The sequence below is a fragment of the Molossus molossus genome, unplaced genomic scaffold (genome assembly GCF_014108415.1).
Source record: "Molossus molossus isolate mMolMol1 unplaced genomic scaffold, mMolMol1.p scaffold_m16_p_20, whole genome shotgun sequence".
Lineage (NCBI taxonomy): Eukaryota > Metazoa > Chordata > Mammalia > Chiroptera > Molossidae > Molossus > Molossus molossus.
This window is the reverse complement of record NW_023425356.1, coordinates 44516089-44532152: the sequence shown is the minus strand read 5'-3', so window position 1 is coordinate 44532152 and position 16064 is coordinate 44516089. Positions and strand designations below refer to the sequence as shown.

Sequence of the window (16064 nt, the reverse complement as noted above, 5' to 3'; positions counted from 1 at the left end):
AACATCATTGAAGACAAATTCTAAGCGCAGACCGTCGCGCCATCTCCTCCCACCCCAGCCCTCATGCTTGTCCCTCTCCAACCCTGGTGTTCCCTCTTTGGGGACAACACGGGGGTGGGGGGCAGGGGACGTACTGTTTTTCTTCCCACTCGAGCTGGACCCACGAGGCTGGGAGGACATATCTCTCTGCATCTCTGGAACGAAAACTCAGCAGGGGGTGTCGGGAGGGCTGGCGTCGGGGAAGCCGCTAGGTCCTGCTGCCACCGGGCTGGGTTTCCCGCGCCTGCAGTCAGGCGGCGTCGAACCTGCACGGAGACCTGCTCCAGCAGCGGGCCTTCCTTTTTATTTCCTCCAGGAACTTGCGTTGAGAATTTAAGCATTTATGTGTGTCTTGTAATTACAATAAGCAACACATGCCCCTTCGCTGGTTAGCCCCGGGTGTCCTGCCTGCACGCACGAGGTCGAGATTTGTTCAAAGCGCCCGCGGTTGCAGCGGGCGAGGCAGAACGGTCTTTGGGGACCGTGGGTAGGACCGAGCTGAGTGGACGAAGGCAGAACGGCTTGGGAGGCCCTGCTGCCCAAAGGCGAGGGGCCCCGACCCGGCGATGAAAGAGGACAGAGCGAACTGCAGGCCCAGCGTGAGGGGGCGCGCACCGTGGGCGGTGCCCCCTGCCATCTCCGCGCACAGTCCCTGGGCCCCTTCCCCCGCCAGCCGCTGCCGGCTGCGTGACTCGCGCGTTCCAGGCCGAGGACCCGCTGTCCCTGGCCCAGCCTCAACCAGACGCGGGGGAGAGAGCAAGGGCTGAGGAGCGCCGACAGGAAAGGAATTGGCCAGAGAAGAAGAGGAGGAGGAGGAGGATGGAATCTGATTACGGAGCGTGCTCGGTCCGGTGGAGAGAAGCCCAGCGCCGAGAGCGCGCGAGGGGAACACATCGTGGTGCAGCTCCGGCCACCGGAGGGTCTGCCCCGCCCTTCCCCGCCCCTCGGTCCGAATGGAGGGGCGGGGAGGACGCGAGCCGCCGACCAGAGCCCGAACCCCCGGAGGACCCGCAGGAACCTGCCCGCCCTGAGCGCCGCTGTCCGGGACCACCTGCTGCCGCTGTCCAGACCTCCGCAGTATTTATACCCGGGGAGCTAGCCGCACCGCCAGGAGCTGGGTGGGGGTGGGGGGCTGCTCGAGAGGCCCCTCCCCACTCCATGCGGCCCCGCCCCTCCCGCACCGCCGGCCCCACTTGGGTCGCCAGGACCCCTACTCTGACCGGTGTCCGCCGCTCTCTGCCGGGTGGGGGGAATTGGCTCAAGGGCGGGCCTCCCTGCGGAAAGCGACGTCACGGCCGTTCCTGCAGTGTGAATGAATCAAAATGCCTGGGTGACCGCGGCCTCCCCGGCGTCCGGCACGCGAAGGGTGGAGGGGGAGGGGGAGAGAAGCGGGCGGGGGAGGGAGGAGGGGAAAAAAGCCAGGGCTGCAGCAACAGCGTCTCAACCGGGATGTGCACCAACCCGGGAGAGCGAGATCAAAGGGATTTGAAACAGACTGAAGACTGGCGGGGGGAGGGGGCCAGCCAGCCTGTGGAATCCTCCTGGAGAGGCGGAGGGGTCCGGCTTCCACCGTGACTTCGGCGGCCTGGTTGGGTTTTTTATTATTATTTTCAAATTTCTGAATCCAGCTTGAGCGAGCGAGCGAGAGATCTCCGTAGACTGCGACTCGCTGGCTCTCGCTCCGAGATGATGCAGAGCGCAGCTGTCCCCGCGGAGGGGGCTGTCAAGGGGCTCCCGGAGATGCTTGGTGTGCCGATGCAACGTAAGACACCCCCCTTTCTCGCTGATTTAATTTAATAACAAGACAGCCAGCAGCCCTGACCGGTGCGGGGCGGGCCGGACGCTGCGCGTAGCCTGGACCGGAGGGGCCGGGCGGGGCGAGGGGCCGGCGGCCCGGGCTCAGAGGCGGTCATGGGGCAGGGCGAAGGGCCTGGCTCTTGGCTTTTGAGGCTGAAAGTGAAAGCCTCCCAGATCCGAGGGTACCGGACCCCTCATCCGCAGCCCATGGCTTTTCTAGGACCACTGGGGAGAGTGCTGTTTGGGGACACCAGGGAACAAGCTGCAAGGCAGGCCTGAGGGCTGGGGTGGTCTCCCCAAACCATCCTCGCCCCCACCCCCAGGGGCTGCAGTCAAAGATATCAGTAGAGCTATAGCAACTTCACCCTAGCTGGCGGGAAGTTGGAGAGCGCGTCCCCCGCCCCCCGTGGCTGGCAGCGCGGAAGCCCAGGCCACACGTTCTGTCCCCGAGCGCAGAGCGCGCGCGCCTGGTGCGTCCCCGGCCGCTGCTGCTCCCAGCGCCCGCCGCCTGCGCCGCCGGGGCTGCCTGCTCCTAGAGAGGAAATCCACTCGCCATATTCCATCTAGCCAAGGAATGCAAAGGAGAGAGAAGCACCAAGACGAAGTTATGAACTCAGGGAACAGCTTTTGTGCACGCGAGGGTAGGCTCTCAGGAGGTCTCTGACTCGGAATGGGAGAGACCATGGTGCGTAGGCGCTTTGCTCGCCCTCTGGCTTTCTTTCCCGCTCCCGAAATTAGCAAAGCGGCCGGAGCTCTGGGCATGTTTATCACAGGTCTGTGTGTGTATAGGTGTGCGCGCAGGGATTTTTCCAGAGGGAATCTGTCTCTGTCCCCACTCCTGAACCGAGAGTCTGCGGTAGAGAATCTGTGCGGAAACCCGAGCAAGACCTGGAGCGTCGCGCTCGTGGTGGGGGCAGCGTGAGTCCTGCCCCACAGGCTGGCGGGATCTTTGGAACGCCCCTGGGCACCGTGGAGAGACGAAGGGTTCTTTCGCTCTGTTTGCCAAGGGGCTGTGCTTCCGCCCGCGACTTCTTTAGTGGAGCGGTAACTACATCCTGTAGGTTTATTTTAAGTAAGGACCCGCTAGATGCTGGCTGCCTATGAACTAGGGCGCACGAGCGCGCCCTCCTGCGCCCCCGGTCTCCATGGCAGGGTTTCTGTCCCGGCCAAACCTCAAAGGGCAGGCTGACAAGCGTGTACACCCGGCTTCCCGGGAAGTTCCTGAGAAGGGACTAGAAGAGCATTGCTTCACCCCAAACCTATTTAGGTTGTTTCTTGACTATATCCTAGTTATCCTTTGTGCCTCATTTTGTCAACTGCTGACAAACAGTTCCACGTCAGCGCGGTGCCTTGGAGAGTTTTCTTACTAAGCTGTATAGAAGGTGATGGGGTTCACTGCCCCTTCCTGTCCCCATCCCACCGCAGGGAAGGAGTAGGTTCTATGCCCCTGCACAAACACAAACCCTAGCAAAGGTGCTCCAAGTCCCTAAGCTGATTGCAAGTCCTTCAGCTCTGCGCAAGTCAGGGGAGTGTGTGTGTGTGTGTGTGTGTGTGTGTGTGTGCGCGCGCGCGCGCGTGTGTCTCCTTGTAACCCAGTACTCTGTGCTTTAATAGTTGGGGTCCATACATGGCCTATTAGGACTGCATGAAGGACGGTTGGGTGGGCTGTGCTCTGCCAGCTTTCCTCAGATGGGATGTGGACACCTCTCTGAGATGGTCTCATTTTTTGTTTCTCTTACCCAGAAACAACTTTGATTTCCACGTCAGAAACTTCATTTCCTAAAATGCCTAGAACTCACTTTCAAAGCCAGGGCTCCGAGTCTGGGTTGGAACTGTGGAAAACTTCATAGGGTAGAGAGGGGGATGCCTCCAGCACGGTCAAGGGAGGCAGTGCCCAACCAGGAGGGATGGTCTATCCTTTTGTCTTGCCCAGGTTCTGTGGCCTGGGTTGGCCTGGGAGACTTTGGGATGCAGCTTCCTGCCCCCCTCCCCCTTTTAGGACGTGTGTGGATTGTATCCTACCCCATTGCAGCAAATCTGGCAGCTGCCTATTAAGCTCTTGGTGCTGGAAACTGGGCATAGATGGGGCGGGGCCCCCTCACATACAACAATTCTCTTTTCTGGGACAGGGGCTGTGGCTTAAGAACTCCATGTGGGGATGGGTGAGGGACATGTTCTTAGGCCTCCAGGATGAAGGATAATCCCAGCCCTGTGGGTGTGTAAATCTGGTGTGTGGGGGGGGGGGGGGGGGAAGGGATCACAGAAAGGTTCTCAAATAGGGGTCTCTCCAACCTGCCCACTGGAAGGTTTGGGTTGCCTCCCCCCCGCCCCCCCCACGCACAACACATGTTCTGCTCCTTCACCCTGAGCCACCACACTTGGGGCACTTGGGGGCGCAGGGTTAGGGATCCCAACCTCGGTGCCTCTGGTGCTCCAGAACATTCTTTTGCTTATTTGGGGATGAGTGAGGTGCATGCACTTTAGAGAAACGTTGCCAAATAATGTAATAATTTCTCTTTCTCTCGGCGGTGTCCCCTGCTCGCTCCGGGGTGGATCCTGGTTGGCGCGGTCGCCCTCTTCCTGCTTTCCGGCGCAGAGGTGGCGGGGCCATCTGGGCCTCGTGGCTCCGACAACCCCTGGGCCCCGGATCAGGCCCGCGCCGGCTGGGACTTTGCGGAGACAAGTTGGCGGGGGTGGGGGTGCGGGGGATTGTCAGGGTTTGAGGCGGAGAGCCTGGGACAAGAAGCTCGGGAGAATCGGAGGGGGCGGCTGGGGATCAGCCCGGAGCTGGCTGGGGTGGAGAAGTAGAACCCTAGCCCCTTCCATCCCGGACGCTGAGCTAGACAGTCCCTCCGCCTCGGTCAGTGTTTCCTAAGGAACTCAGGACCCGGGCTCCCTGCTCTGGGCGGCAGGAGGCGGCACCCTCGCGTCACATCCAGGAAGAGCGGAGGGCCCCTTTGAAAGGGTTCAGTGTTGTTTTTGTTTTTGTTTTCCCTTTCTAGACAGGTGGATAGGTTCGGAAAGCAACCTCGTCCTAAGCTGCGGGCCCCAGCTACTTGGACGACAATTTAGGGTCGCGGGTACCTCTCGGTCCAGGCACACCCTGCCTCTGTCCGGTCCTCCCCTCTGCCTCCCTCGGAGCGGTAGGAGCGTCAAGGTCCCAGCCCTCACTGCTCCCGACCCGGGCAGCCTTGGGGGCAGCGAGCGCCTCCCGCAACCTCTCACCTACCGAATTCAGCAGTCCTCCAACGCGCCTGCGTCCTGCTGGCCCCTCTTGCCGGCCAAGACGCCTCGAAAGTGCGGGACATGTATGGAGGTGGGTGTTGTGTCCACCCCTTGCCCACGTAGTCTCTCTCCCAGGCACCCAGGGAAAGGGCAACGGACCCCGGCTGCCCCTGAATACCTGCCAGAGAGGGCCAACCGGCGGGAGGAAGGAGAGACCCTCCCGGTCCAGGCTGGGGTGGTAAATGGGGAGCAGGCTCAGAGCGTCTCCCGTCCCTTCCTTGTCTCCTAAAATACCTACTTCTTGCAGCTCTTGAACCTCGAAGTTTGGGAAAAGGGTATTTGATTGAGCGTTCGGTAGGATCTGGGCAAAGGATTTCTCTGGGACACCCCGCTTCTCTTTCTTCTCTTTCTTCTCTCTGCCAGCTATAAATCTCCCAGCACCTGGCCTCCTCCCCACGTTATCATCCTCTTGCAGGTCATTTTGCAAAGGGTGGAGCGAACTCATTTCCCGGGCCCAGAGTTCTCGAAAACTCCGAAGCAGGGATGCGCCCTTTCCATTCCTGCCTTTTCTCCAGATGCAGGGTGGGGGTGGGGGTTGGGGGCACGAGAAGTCATCATTTAGATATTCTCTCAGATTCCGATACAGACATTCAAACAGCTGTCTCCGACAACACAAACCTCCTTCCCGCGTTCCAGAAATATTTTCAGGAGCGAACCAAGACTTAAAGGTCAGATTGGGTGTCCCCGCCGGCAGATTCGGGCGTCGCGGGTTACGGGTTCGGGTTCTCTCCCCGCGAGGGTCCCGCTCCAGCCTCGGGCCAGAGCTGCGCACCGCCCAGAGGGAATGTGGCGAAACCAGGGTAACCCCAGCAGCGCTAGCTTGGGGCGGAGGGTGGCCGAGGAGCCCGAGGGGCTAGAGGACGCCCGCCGCCTCCTTTCCTCGCCCCCATTAGAGAGGGCAGGAGGGCGGAGCGGAGCCGCATTGACGATTTAACCCGCACCAGGAGCCGGCAGGTGGGTGGGTGAGGGCGAAGGTCTGCACTGAGCGGTCCCTGGTGTCCAAGGAAGACAGAAAGTCGGGGCTGAGAAGAGGAAGGAAAACCTCCGAGTGTTTCCTCGCTTGATCCGGGCTCGCGGAAAACCAGAGCCTGGCGGGGCTGAGAGGGAGCAGCGTCTTCGGGTCCGAGAGCGCGACCTGCGTGACCTCGCCGCGACCAGGGCTGAACTCCTCCGCCCCGCGGGCAGGTGCCCATCTGGGTGGCCTGGGACTGACGCTGAATTCCTTCTCCAAGCGTTTGCTGCGCACCTGTGCGCGGCGCCGGGTCCCTAGCGCTCTTACCGCCTGTGCCTGGGTTTTGGAGGGCTCGCCAGGAGAGGTGGGTGCGGACGGTGCTCTTTGGGGGAGAGCCGGCCTGGCTGCCACCGTGTTCCGCAGCTCCGGGTAGACAGAGGTCGCAGCTGCGAAGGGGGCAAGAGAGGGCCCGAAGCTGTGCCCAACGCACGCCGCAGTCGGCATCCCCACGCCTCGGCCCCTTCCCTCCGTCCACCTTGCCCATTCCTTTTCCCGTTTTATTCTCCCGGATGGCCTCGAGCGGGTTGGGATTGGCCAAGCCTGGGACGCGTGTCCAGCCGCTTTGGAGCAGAGGCAGAGACTTTTCTCCGCGGGGAGAGGCGCGGGAGACGGATCGCGGGCAGCGCGCCCTGCGAGGGAGGCAGGGTGGAACCCTCTCTTCTTCCCCATACTCATTTCACACCAAGCATTTGGGAACTTAAAAACTAAACCCCAGAGCCAGCGGCACGAGTCTTTCGATGACTTTTTAACCTTTGGAAAGCGGCTCTCCCGTGTTGGGAGCGGCTCCTCCTGCACGGAGCCTGGAGGTGGCCGGCGGGTACAGGGGATTCCTGCGCCCGGCCCGCATTCCCGCCTCGGCTCCCCGCCCTGCTACCCGCGCCTAACAGCCCTCGGAGAGTGCTGCAGGCTCCAGAGAAACGAGGTCTGGACCTGAGCAGACGATGCAGTAAACTAAAGTTGACCTGGAGAGGGAGTTGGTGACACTGTGCACCCGGGAAGGCGAAATGGGGGCGGGCTGCAGGTTGCACCCAGGGGTCCCAGAGTAAGCCAGGCTGCGGCTGACCTGGGACTGGGCGCCAGCTTCGCTCCGGGGCTCAGAGGCTGGCTTCATCCAGGGTGGGATATTTTTTATTTTTCTTCTTCTTATTATTATTATTATGATTGGCAAGGCAAATGTCTTTTAAAAGAATCTGCAGGGTAAAACTAATCAGGAAGGAGAGGAATTACGAGCAAAGCCGGGGCAGGATAAAACCGAGAGCGGCCGGAAATGAGGGGAAGGAGGACCAAAGCGAGGTGTACCTGCCTCTAGACACGCCAAAAACAAACGGAGTTAAGGCAAGAATGTACGCTGACCGCTCTGGGGATTAGAGAGAGCACCGTGAGTCCTCGGGACGCCTCGGAGACCACCTCCACGGTTGCAAATTCCAGGGTGAATTAAAAAAAAAAACCAAGCCCTCCTAGAGGTGAGGTGGGGGTAGAGAGAGGAGGGAAAGCGGCAAAGCAATTTCTTTCCATTGAGTAGACAAAACACGGCCCACAGGAGCGTCTTGTATATTGAACAGTGACCTGGTGACCCTGCTGACCAGGTGTAGACAGCCTCAAGTCCTAAATATTTCTATTGTCCCAACTCCCACTGGCCTCGGGTTTTAGTGCCCTTTCACTCTGTGCTACAGTCAATTAGTGATTACTTAGCACCAAATTAGCAGACAGAACCCAGGGAAACACCCATGCTCAGGAGGCCACCGTGGAGTTGCACCTGCAGGTCAGGGAGGGGAAATTAGTTAATAGGGACCAACCTTTCTGTTTGGTCACATTGTTAAGAAAGCTCCTTTGAGCTTCTTGTTTTAGTCGGGGACGGTGGATGTTTGGTGGATTTCTCTGGCCGAGAAATTAGTCTCTACCTCCAAATTGCAGGCTTGTGGTGGGGGAGGGCTTGTGAGTGGGATGGAGGACCTGAGCCATTTCTTTCAATTAGGGAAATTTGTCAGGGTTAGAGCTGAGGAACTTTAGAATGCACAGAGGCTCGGAACCACTTTAGCTGATTGGAGGAAGGAAGGAATAATCTTCCCGGCTTTGGGAAGCCCCGAGCTGGAGACAGACTGAAGCAGCTGTTTGCATTGCTGGATAGACTGCTGGGTTGGGAGATGGCTGGGGACTGGGCTTTTGTGGTATTTTTGCCTTTTCTCTGGAGTGAGTGTGGACAATGCCATAACACAGGGTCTACTGCTTTGAGTAAAATTTCATTGTGGCTTGAGCGTCTTCCATCTCTCTCTCTCTCTCTCTCTCTCTCTCTCTCCCTCTCTCTCTCCCTCTCCCCTTTCTTCCTTTCTTCCCTCCTTCCCTCCCTCCCTTCCTTTCCCTGTGAAGTCCTTGCAGGGAAGAACATGGATTTGTGCCTGAATTCACAGCAAAGGGGTTTCTTGGGGGTTGAACACCCAGCAGGCTGCAGGGTGATGAGGTTCATCTCTCACCCTCTTTCTAGGAGGCCTGGGAGGGTAGGGATGTTTCTAGGTTCAGGACAGAAGCAGCCCTGGACCTGGGCTATTGTTTATGGTAGGAAGAAATCAGCAAAAAAATTTTTATAGGAGCCTGATCAAAATGGAGCACAAATCAACCATTTTGAGGCACTGCTGTTGGGGGTAGGTGGACAGGTTGGGTTTAATTGGCAAAATTGAAATGGATTCACCCTTGGAAAATGTGCTTTGGGTTAACAGTATTAGTGGAGGACTAGAAAATCATCTTGGGAGGCACGTCCTAACTCCTGTTGTTATTTGGGTGGATTTCTTTTCTCAGCTCTCCCCACGTCCTCGGCTCTGTCAGTCTGGGTCCAGCCACAGATGTTTTACTGCGGTATCTCACCCTCAAATGTCTTTAAAGTATAATTTGCTTTAATTATAATGTTAGGGGGTGAAGGGATTGGTTCTGGGAATAGCTTAATAGAGACAAAACTTGCAGCCAAATTAATTGAAAGTTTCTTCCTACGAGGGGGAGGTTGCCAAACATATGGAATATTGCTATAGAATGAGACATCAGAAAAATACATTGTGGGGATGTAACAATGATTAATTGTGTCAATGGAGTGGAAGTAGAGATGTGTCTAGAACATTTCCATAGATTGTCATGGATTTGTTTGGTGTGATTTTCGATTCTATTTGCAATTACTGAGAATATTTGATATCCTACTGAAGATTACAAATTTTATGTCAATCTATAACCTAGATGATAATCCTATACCTGCAGAACCCTACTTATATGTATATTTTATTTATGGCAAGAGTTATATTAAAATGTTATCCAGATTCATCCTTAAAATGGTAATATTGAAATTGTCCCCAGGACACTTTTGAATTTGATCTTTTATTGACGAGGTTGCTATGTTTGAGCTATACAGAAAAAGAACAAAGGAGGGTTTCCAAGGGACCCCAAACTATAAAATGAAACAAATAGGAATTGTGGTAAGAAGGATTCTGGAGAAGCGGAGAGAAAGACAATGTTAGGGGTGATAATTTCTGATAAGGGAAGAATTTTCTGACTTTTTTCTGGCTGTTAATCATTTGTCAAGACAAATAAAAATCACTAGAAATTAGATAAGACCTGTGTACATTGGTGTATTTTTACAGTATGTAAGTGAATGTAATTGTAATAGAGAATATTATTTACCTTAAGTATAATGCCAATTTTTTAAATTAGACTTTCCCAGTGTTTTTGTGGCTGGCCCAGATCTCTGTTTAAATCTGTTGTCGTCTTTGCAAAAATACCGAGATGTTCAATGCACTTTTTTTTTTTTTTTTTTGCCTTAAGTTTTCAAGAATTAATATTGGGATTTTTGTGCTTCAGCTGTGATGTTTATGCTTACTAGGTTAGGAAGGTCCCTTAAAAGGACATTTATAAAACAGTTTGGTCTCTTTAAGATACATTGGTTTAGAATACGGGAAAATATAGAAAAAGAAGCTACAAACTGTTCAATAAAAATGAATTGTCTTTAATAAGGAAATGGTAAATAAAGAGCCAGGAGAGAGAGGAAACAGGCGCACCGAGTCATGTATAATGGCATCTCCGACTCAGCTTCATCCTGTATATGGACTGCATGCACAGACTGGTCCTCGGGTCCTCCACACAGTTATCAGGTGATCTAAAAGGGATGTGATCGGACAACAGGATTTTATTGTCCCTGGCTGTGGTGGCAATTTTGAATTGGGAAGTGTTCTTTTTGACATATGAACTTTGACAGTAGAACTTTCAATTAATTGAATTTTAGTTTAGCTATAGCTCTGGTGTAATTCGTAACCTGGGATATTCCAGAACTCAGGCATGAGTTGAGGTGCCATACTTGGTGTGTCCTGTGACCTTCCGTTGATACACCTTAGAATTAGTCATTCCCAGATTAAATCAGTAAGTCCCCACTGAGAGTATTTCCCCAGCCTGCCTCTTAGAAACCAGCTCCCCTCTTTCTACTCAGAAACCTTAGGTACAGGAGCAGCGACGCCTCCCATTGGCTGTTGTTTCCTCTTATAATTGGGGAAGGAATGGAGAATTCCAAGAACAACAATTGTGTAATATTTTAATTGCATATGTGTTTTCTTAAAGCCCCATTTGGCTTCTCCTTTCAATTTGTAGTCAGTCAAGAAACTTAACAAATAAATAAAGTTATGTATATTTGGAACCGTACAGTGGCCAAATGTTACTTCAGACAGAGCTCAGGAAAACGACGTATTCCTGCAGTGAAGTCACCAGCAAAGGGTTTGGGGTGAAAGCCACCGGAGAGAGGTGACTTTGGTGAGCACAGTTGGAAGTCTCGGTCTTCCGTCAGCCCCACAATCTGTCCTAGAGAAAAAGAAGGTTCCAGCCCCAGTTTGGCCTCCAGCGGTGTGCCCTTAGGGAACCCCTTTGAAATGTAGAGGTTGACTTTTCACAGGGTCTCTGGGGAGAGTAAATGAGCTTGCAGATTTCCAAGTACTTGACAAAGTTCAGAGTGCTGCCAATCTTCAAGGCCAGAGTCACAGGTCCCGTTTTGCAGATGGAGTCGCCCTAAGCGGGCTGGGGTGCTCCTGGGTGTCCGAAGAGGTGGCCAAGCTGTCATGGAGTACTGTGAGCTCTGTGAACAGGGAGACCTGGGGGCGTCTTCCATGGACCCCTATCCTGAAAGAAGCAAGGAAATCCTTGTTCTGGGCAGTACGCTGTCAAGTGAAATTGTTTGTGAAACAAAAAGGAATTCTAGTCATCCAAAAGGCACTTTAAAATGCAAAGCCTCACGGGACTCCAAAATGGCCCATCAAAGTCCAAATTTTACAAATATTAATCTGATCTTACAGTCTGGATAAACGAACATCATTCCTATCAGTACCCACCACCCCAAACCACTTACTTTTGCAACTATTAAAGTAGTCATCAGCATTATAATACCAATGGAAATGATCTGAAATTCTATTTCTCCAGAAAGGTGTGCTTTCTTATATACATTTTAGAAATTCTTGTCAAGTGTGTTGGTTCTAGTTTTAGTCTTTATAGCGAAAAAAATTTTTTTTCCTCACCTTGTTGATCTTCTGTGACCAAAGAGATAGAAAACACCATTTTTCAAAGAATTAAAATCGATCAAACAGACGAACAAACCATTCCTGAAATGTTTCCCGGTGGCCCCTGGTTCCTTCAGAGCAGTTTCTTGGAAATGAAGAGACTGAGTGGGAATAAAATGCACAGTATTTATCATATATCACCAGAGGGGTATGGGCGGTTTGGTCTCCCACAGACCACATCAGACCTTTTGATCTCTTCCACTTACCAGCTTTCTGAAACTTCACTAATGGAGGAATTTGGGGATTTAAAACGGAATCCATTTTTTGATGGGCAACTCTGAAAAATAAGTCCCCGGTGCCCCCAGGCAGCACTTTGGGTGCCTCCAGGGCTGGGCATTCTGTTATGGGTTTTTTTGTTGTTGTTTGTTAATCCTCCCCCAAGGATATTTTTTCCATTGATTTTTAGAGAGAGTGGAAGGGAAGGAAGGAGGAGGGAGGGGGGTAGAGAGAGAGAGAGAGAGAGATGAGAGAGAGAGAGAGAGAGAGAGAGATGAGAGAGAGAGAGACTGGGGCAGGGATTGAACCTGCAACCCAGGTACATGACCTTGACCAGAAATTAAACCCGTGACCCTTCACTGTGCTGGCCAGTGCTCTAACCACTGAACACCCGGCCAGGGCTGTTAATGGGTTTTATAACCTTGATGAAGAAGTAGATTCCAGCTACAGGTAAAGGGCTCTTAGCTATTTCTTTTTTCTTTTTCTTTTGTACGTGCCACTAGCGGGAAGCGAACCCAGGACTCTCTGGTCTGCAGGCCGACACTCCAACCGCTGAGCCAAACTGGCCAGGGCAGCTATTTCTTATCAATGAAAAAACAGTCACTTTGTCATTGGGCATTTAGATGTATCCAAGGAAAGTTCTAGAAGCCTCAAATGGTCATTTGAACTCAATCCATTCTTACCCGAACACATTACGGCAAAAGTGAAGTGAGACCAGGCCGTTGATGGCCCCAACACTCACGAGTCACAGGTGGAGAGGGGACCAGGGTTAGCGAATTTGCCTTCTTCTGTGGAGGAAAGAACCTGCCAGATTCTTTTATTCCATAAACACCGGAGCCCTTGCGATGCTGCAAGATCTGCTGTTCATACTCGGTTTGTGCTGGTTAAAAAGGGGTGTACGTCTTCCAGATGCTTTAGAACTAAGGGAATGGGAGAGGATTTTGAGTGTTTTGGTGAAGGAGGGTGAGGGAGAGAAAAATAGTATATTGGAAAATAATGAAGCACAAAATAATTTCGATATACTTTAAATATATAAATTCTTCTTATTGGTGAGTGGCCATGAGAGTGGAGAAGAAAGCTGACCACGGAGCTCAGACAGGAGGATTATGGGGCAAGGTACCGTTTACTCGTTATCTGATGTGATCACACAGCACCCCTGAGGGCTCGTGGTGTTACCTCCATTTTACAGATAAAGAAACAGGCTGAAAGGGATGAAGCTCTTTATTCAAGGTCACAAACAGGATCTGAACCCAGGTCTGGCAGACACTCTGATCTGGGGTTCAGTGTAAGCAATTTGGCAGACCTAAAGATTTGAAGGTCTAAACTATACAGAACTGAAAGCTTTCAAATTCCCCCAGTAGTTTTCCAAAAAAGCATTTGAACAAAATGTTTCTGCTGCCTCCTTGCTTTCTATTCCGTCCACTGCCCTCCTTCCCCCCTGCTCCAGGGTTGGCTTCCTAGCCACAGGCAGCTTGACTTGGGAAGAGCTGGCTTCTGTTCCCCAGTGGTGATGCCTCAGCCTGTGCGCGAGGACGTGTGTGTGTGTGTGTGTGTGTGTCCGTATCTGTGGTATATTTGTGTACATCTGAATATGTATATGTATGTGTGCTAAGTGTGTGTGTCTGAGTCTATGTGGACATGTCTGTCTGCGAGTGGTATGTATGGGTGTCTTGTGTATGTATGTGAATGTCTCAGGGTAATCTTTGGGATTGTGTGTGCGTCTCTATATGGGGTGTCTGTGTGTAAATTGTGAGGTTGTATGAATACGTGTGTGTGAGGAGGTCTGCATGTATACACACAGCTGTTCACCATGTGAGGTAAGGTCTGTGCCTTCAGCCATGACACTTTGCAGGACACAAGGCTGATGGACAGGACCTGCCGATGGGGAGTATATTGTACTCTGTGGCCTGCATCTCTGCAGATTTGCTGGCTGTTCCAGGGGCGTCACTGTCTTTTCATGCCTCAGTTTACCCTCCACAGAGTCCCAAGAGAGGGCATCACCACAGAACACTTGCATGCAGATAAGATAAAAATGTTCATTTTATTTATTTATTTATTTTATCCTCACCGGAGGACACTTCTCCATTTTTTGTTCAGATAGAGCGGGAGGGAGAGAGAGAGAAACATCGATGTGAAAGGGACACATCAAGTGGCTGCCTCCCGCACCACCCAACCAGGGCCGGGGACAAACTGCAACTGAGGTACATGCCCTTAGCGGGAACCGAACCCGGGTCTCTCTGGACTGAAGGCCAATGCTCTAACCGCTGAGCCAAACCGGCCAGGGCAAAAATGTTCATTTTAAATGAAATGACTCCTCATATCAGGAACTGAACTTATAGATCAAATTCTGTCTTAGTGACCGCCAGGGTCTGCTTCTATTCCAGTTTGCAAAGTGGAATTTTGTGATATTAAGTACTGCGTAAAATAAGTTGACTTTACTAGGGATTTGGAAATCCTCTTGCTCCTCAGAAACTTTGGCTACAACCTTATTTCTGGTAGGAGACCTAGATAACCTCTGTCCTGTTCAGCCTCTCTCCATTGTTAGAGGAAAAAAAAGTGTAATTTATTGCAAGTTTTTAAAAAAGGCTTGTGTTGTTGCTCTTTGAAGATTTTTTAGATAGCTTACATTTCACAATAATCTAAAGAATTAGCCCCAGTTTGGCTCAGCAGTTAAAGCATCAGCCTGGGGACCAGACGGTCCCGGGTTCAGTTCCCGCTAAGGGCACGTACCTTGGTTGCAGTTTGTTCCCTCCCTGGTTGGGGTCGTGTGGGTGGCAACGTTGATGTCTCTCTCTCACATTGATATTTCTCTCTCTCTCTCTCTCTCTCTCTCTCTTATCCCCCCCTCCCTCCCGCTCTATCTGAAGATAAATGCAAAAATGTCCTTGGGTGAGGATAAAAAAAAAAGAATTACATGGAGCTCTGTCACCTGAAGTGTGGAATCCGAGGTCATAGATCTGCCCCCCTCACGCACAGGGATGTGTCTGAACTTGACAGGTGCCATCAGCAAGCTGGCAACTTGCAGCTGGGTAGAGGGGACCGGCCACAGAGGGTCTCCAGGGCATTCGGGTCTGTCCCATCCACGCATGTATACTCTGTCCAAAGGACCCACACCTGTGCCCCAAACATTTCCATCTGCCGGTTGTTAGGGGGCACAACTGTTAAGGCAATGTTGACCGTTTCCATTTGCTCTTGTCCCTGCACAGAGCAGCTCTGGCCTCTGCCACACTCTCCATAAAATGAGAGGATAGAGCCGGCCAGGCCGGGTGATGCCTCAGGGTGCCCACAGCCCTCGGGTCCGTTAGCCCACCTTCACACAGGCTCGCTTCAGATCCTTGTTCCCCGCCCTGGGCCCTTGGGCTCTTCGCTTGGGCTCTCCCAGGCTTAGTTTCCTCATCTGTAAAATGGGGATAAGTACACCTTCCTCACCCAGTTGCGTGGATTTTTGAGGTGATAAGCATTCAGGACCTGGCACAGTTCCTAACAGGCTCTTGACTCCTGGTTTTACTATTATTATTGGCATATTATAGATCTCTTAAACCATTTCTACATTATCTTTGTTTTAAAATCTCTCTCTCTCTCAAAACCTATAGTGGGGAAGGTTTTAATTTAAAAAGCACCCCTAGTATGTCCCTTGTATTTTCGCCAAAACCAGGGCGGGAGGACCCAGTCTGGCCACAAGGCCTCTCTCTGAGAACCCCAGTCAGGGAGCCGACCCCGCCCCGCAGGGGGCCCCCTGCAAGCTGACAGCTGCAGGGGCTCGTCTGCTCCCCGTGTTATTTCCAAACGTGATGTTGTCTGCTCGCTCGCAAGCCTCTAAAAGTCCCTGCCCGCCCTCGCTGCATACATTACCGTAATGTATTCTCTCTTGAATACTCATCATATTAAGGGTCCCGCTAGATACCTTGCTCGAAATAAATTTTATGGGCATACATCCTCGCCCTCATCCCCGTGCCTCTGCCGCCCGAGGAGAAATATAGCCGCATCTTCCCTCCCAGGCAAGGCCAAACAACAATTAGGTGGCAATCGGCGGCCTCTGGCCCCGAAGGGAGCGCGGGGAGCGGGGAGCCCGGGGAGGGAGTGGGCGGACCCTGCGGGCTCACCCAGCCCCCAGGACGCTTCTCCGTTAGGCTCTCCGAGGG

General features: G+C 52.8%; 1 protein-coding gene across 1 annotated transcript in view; it reads left to right on the top strand.

Annotated features, from left to right (window-relative positions):
* Positions 1–1501: 1501 nt before the first annotated feature.
* LHX4 (LIM homeobox 4) overlaps positions 1502–16064 on the top strand; it is a 41932-nt gene continuing 27369 nt past the window's right edge. Inside the window, exon 1 of the mRNA XM_036273103.1 lies at positions 1502–1801. Coding sequence (XP_036128996.1) covers positions 1726–1801 — 76 coding nt within the window. The 5' untranslated portion in view covers positions 1502–1725. The remainder of the gene's footprint in view (positions 1802–16064) is intronic.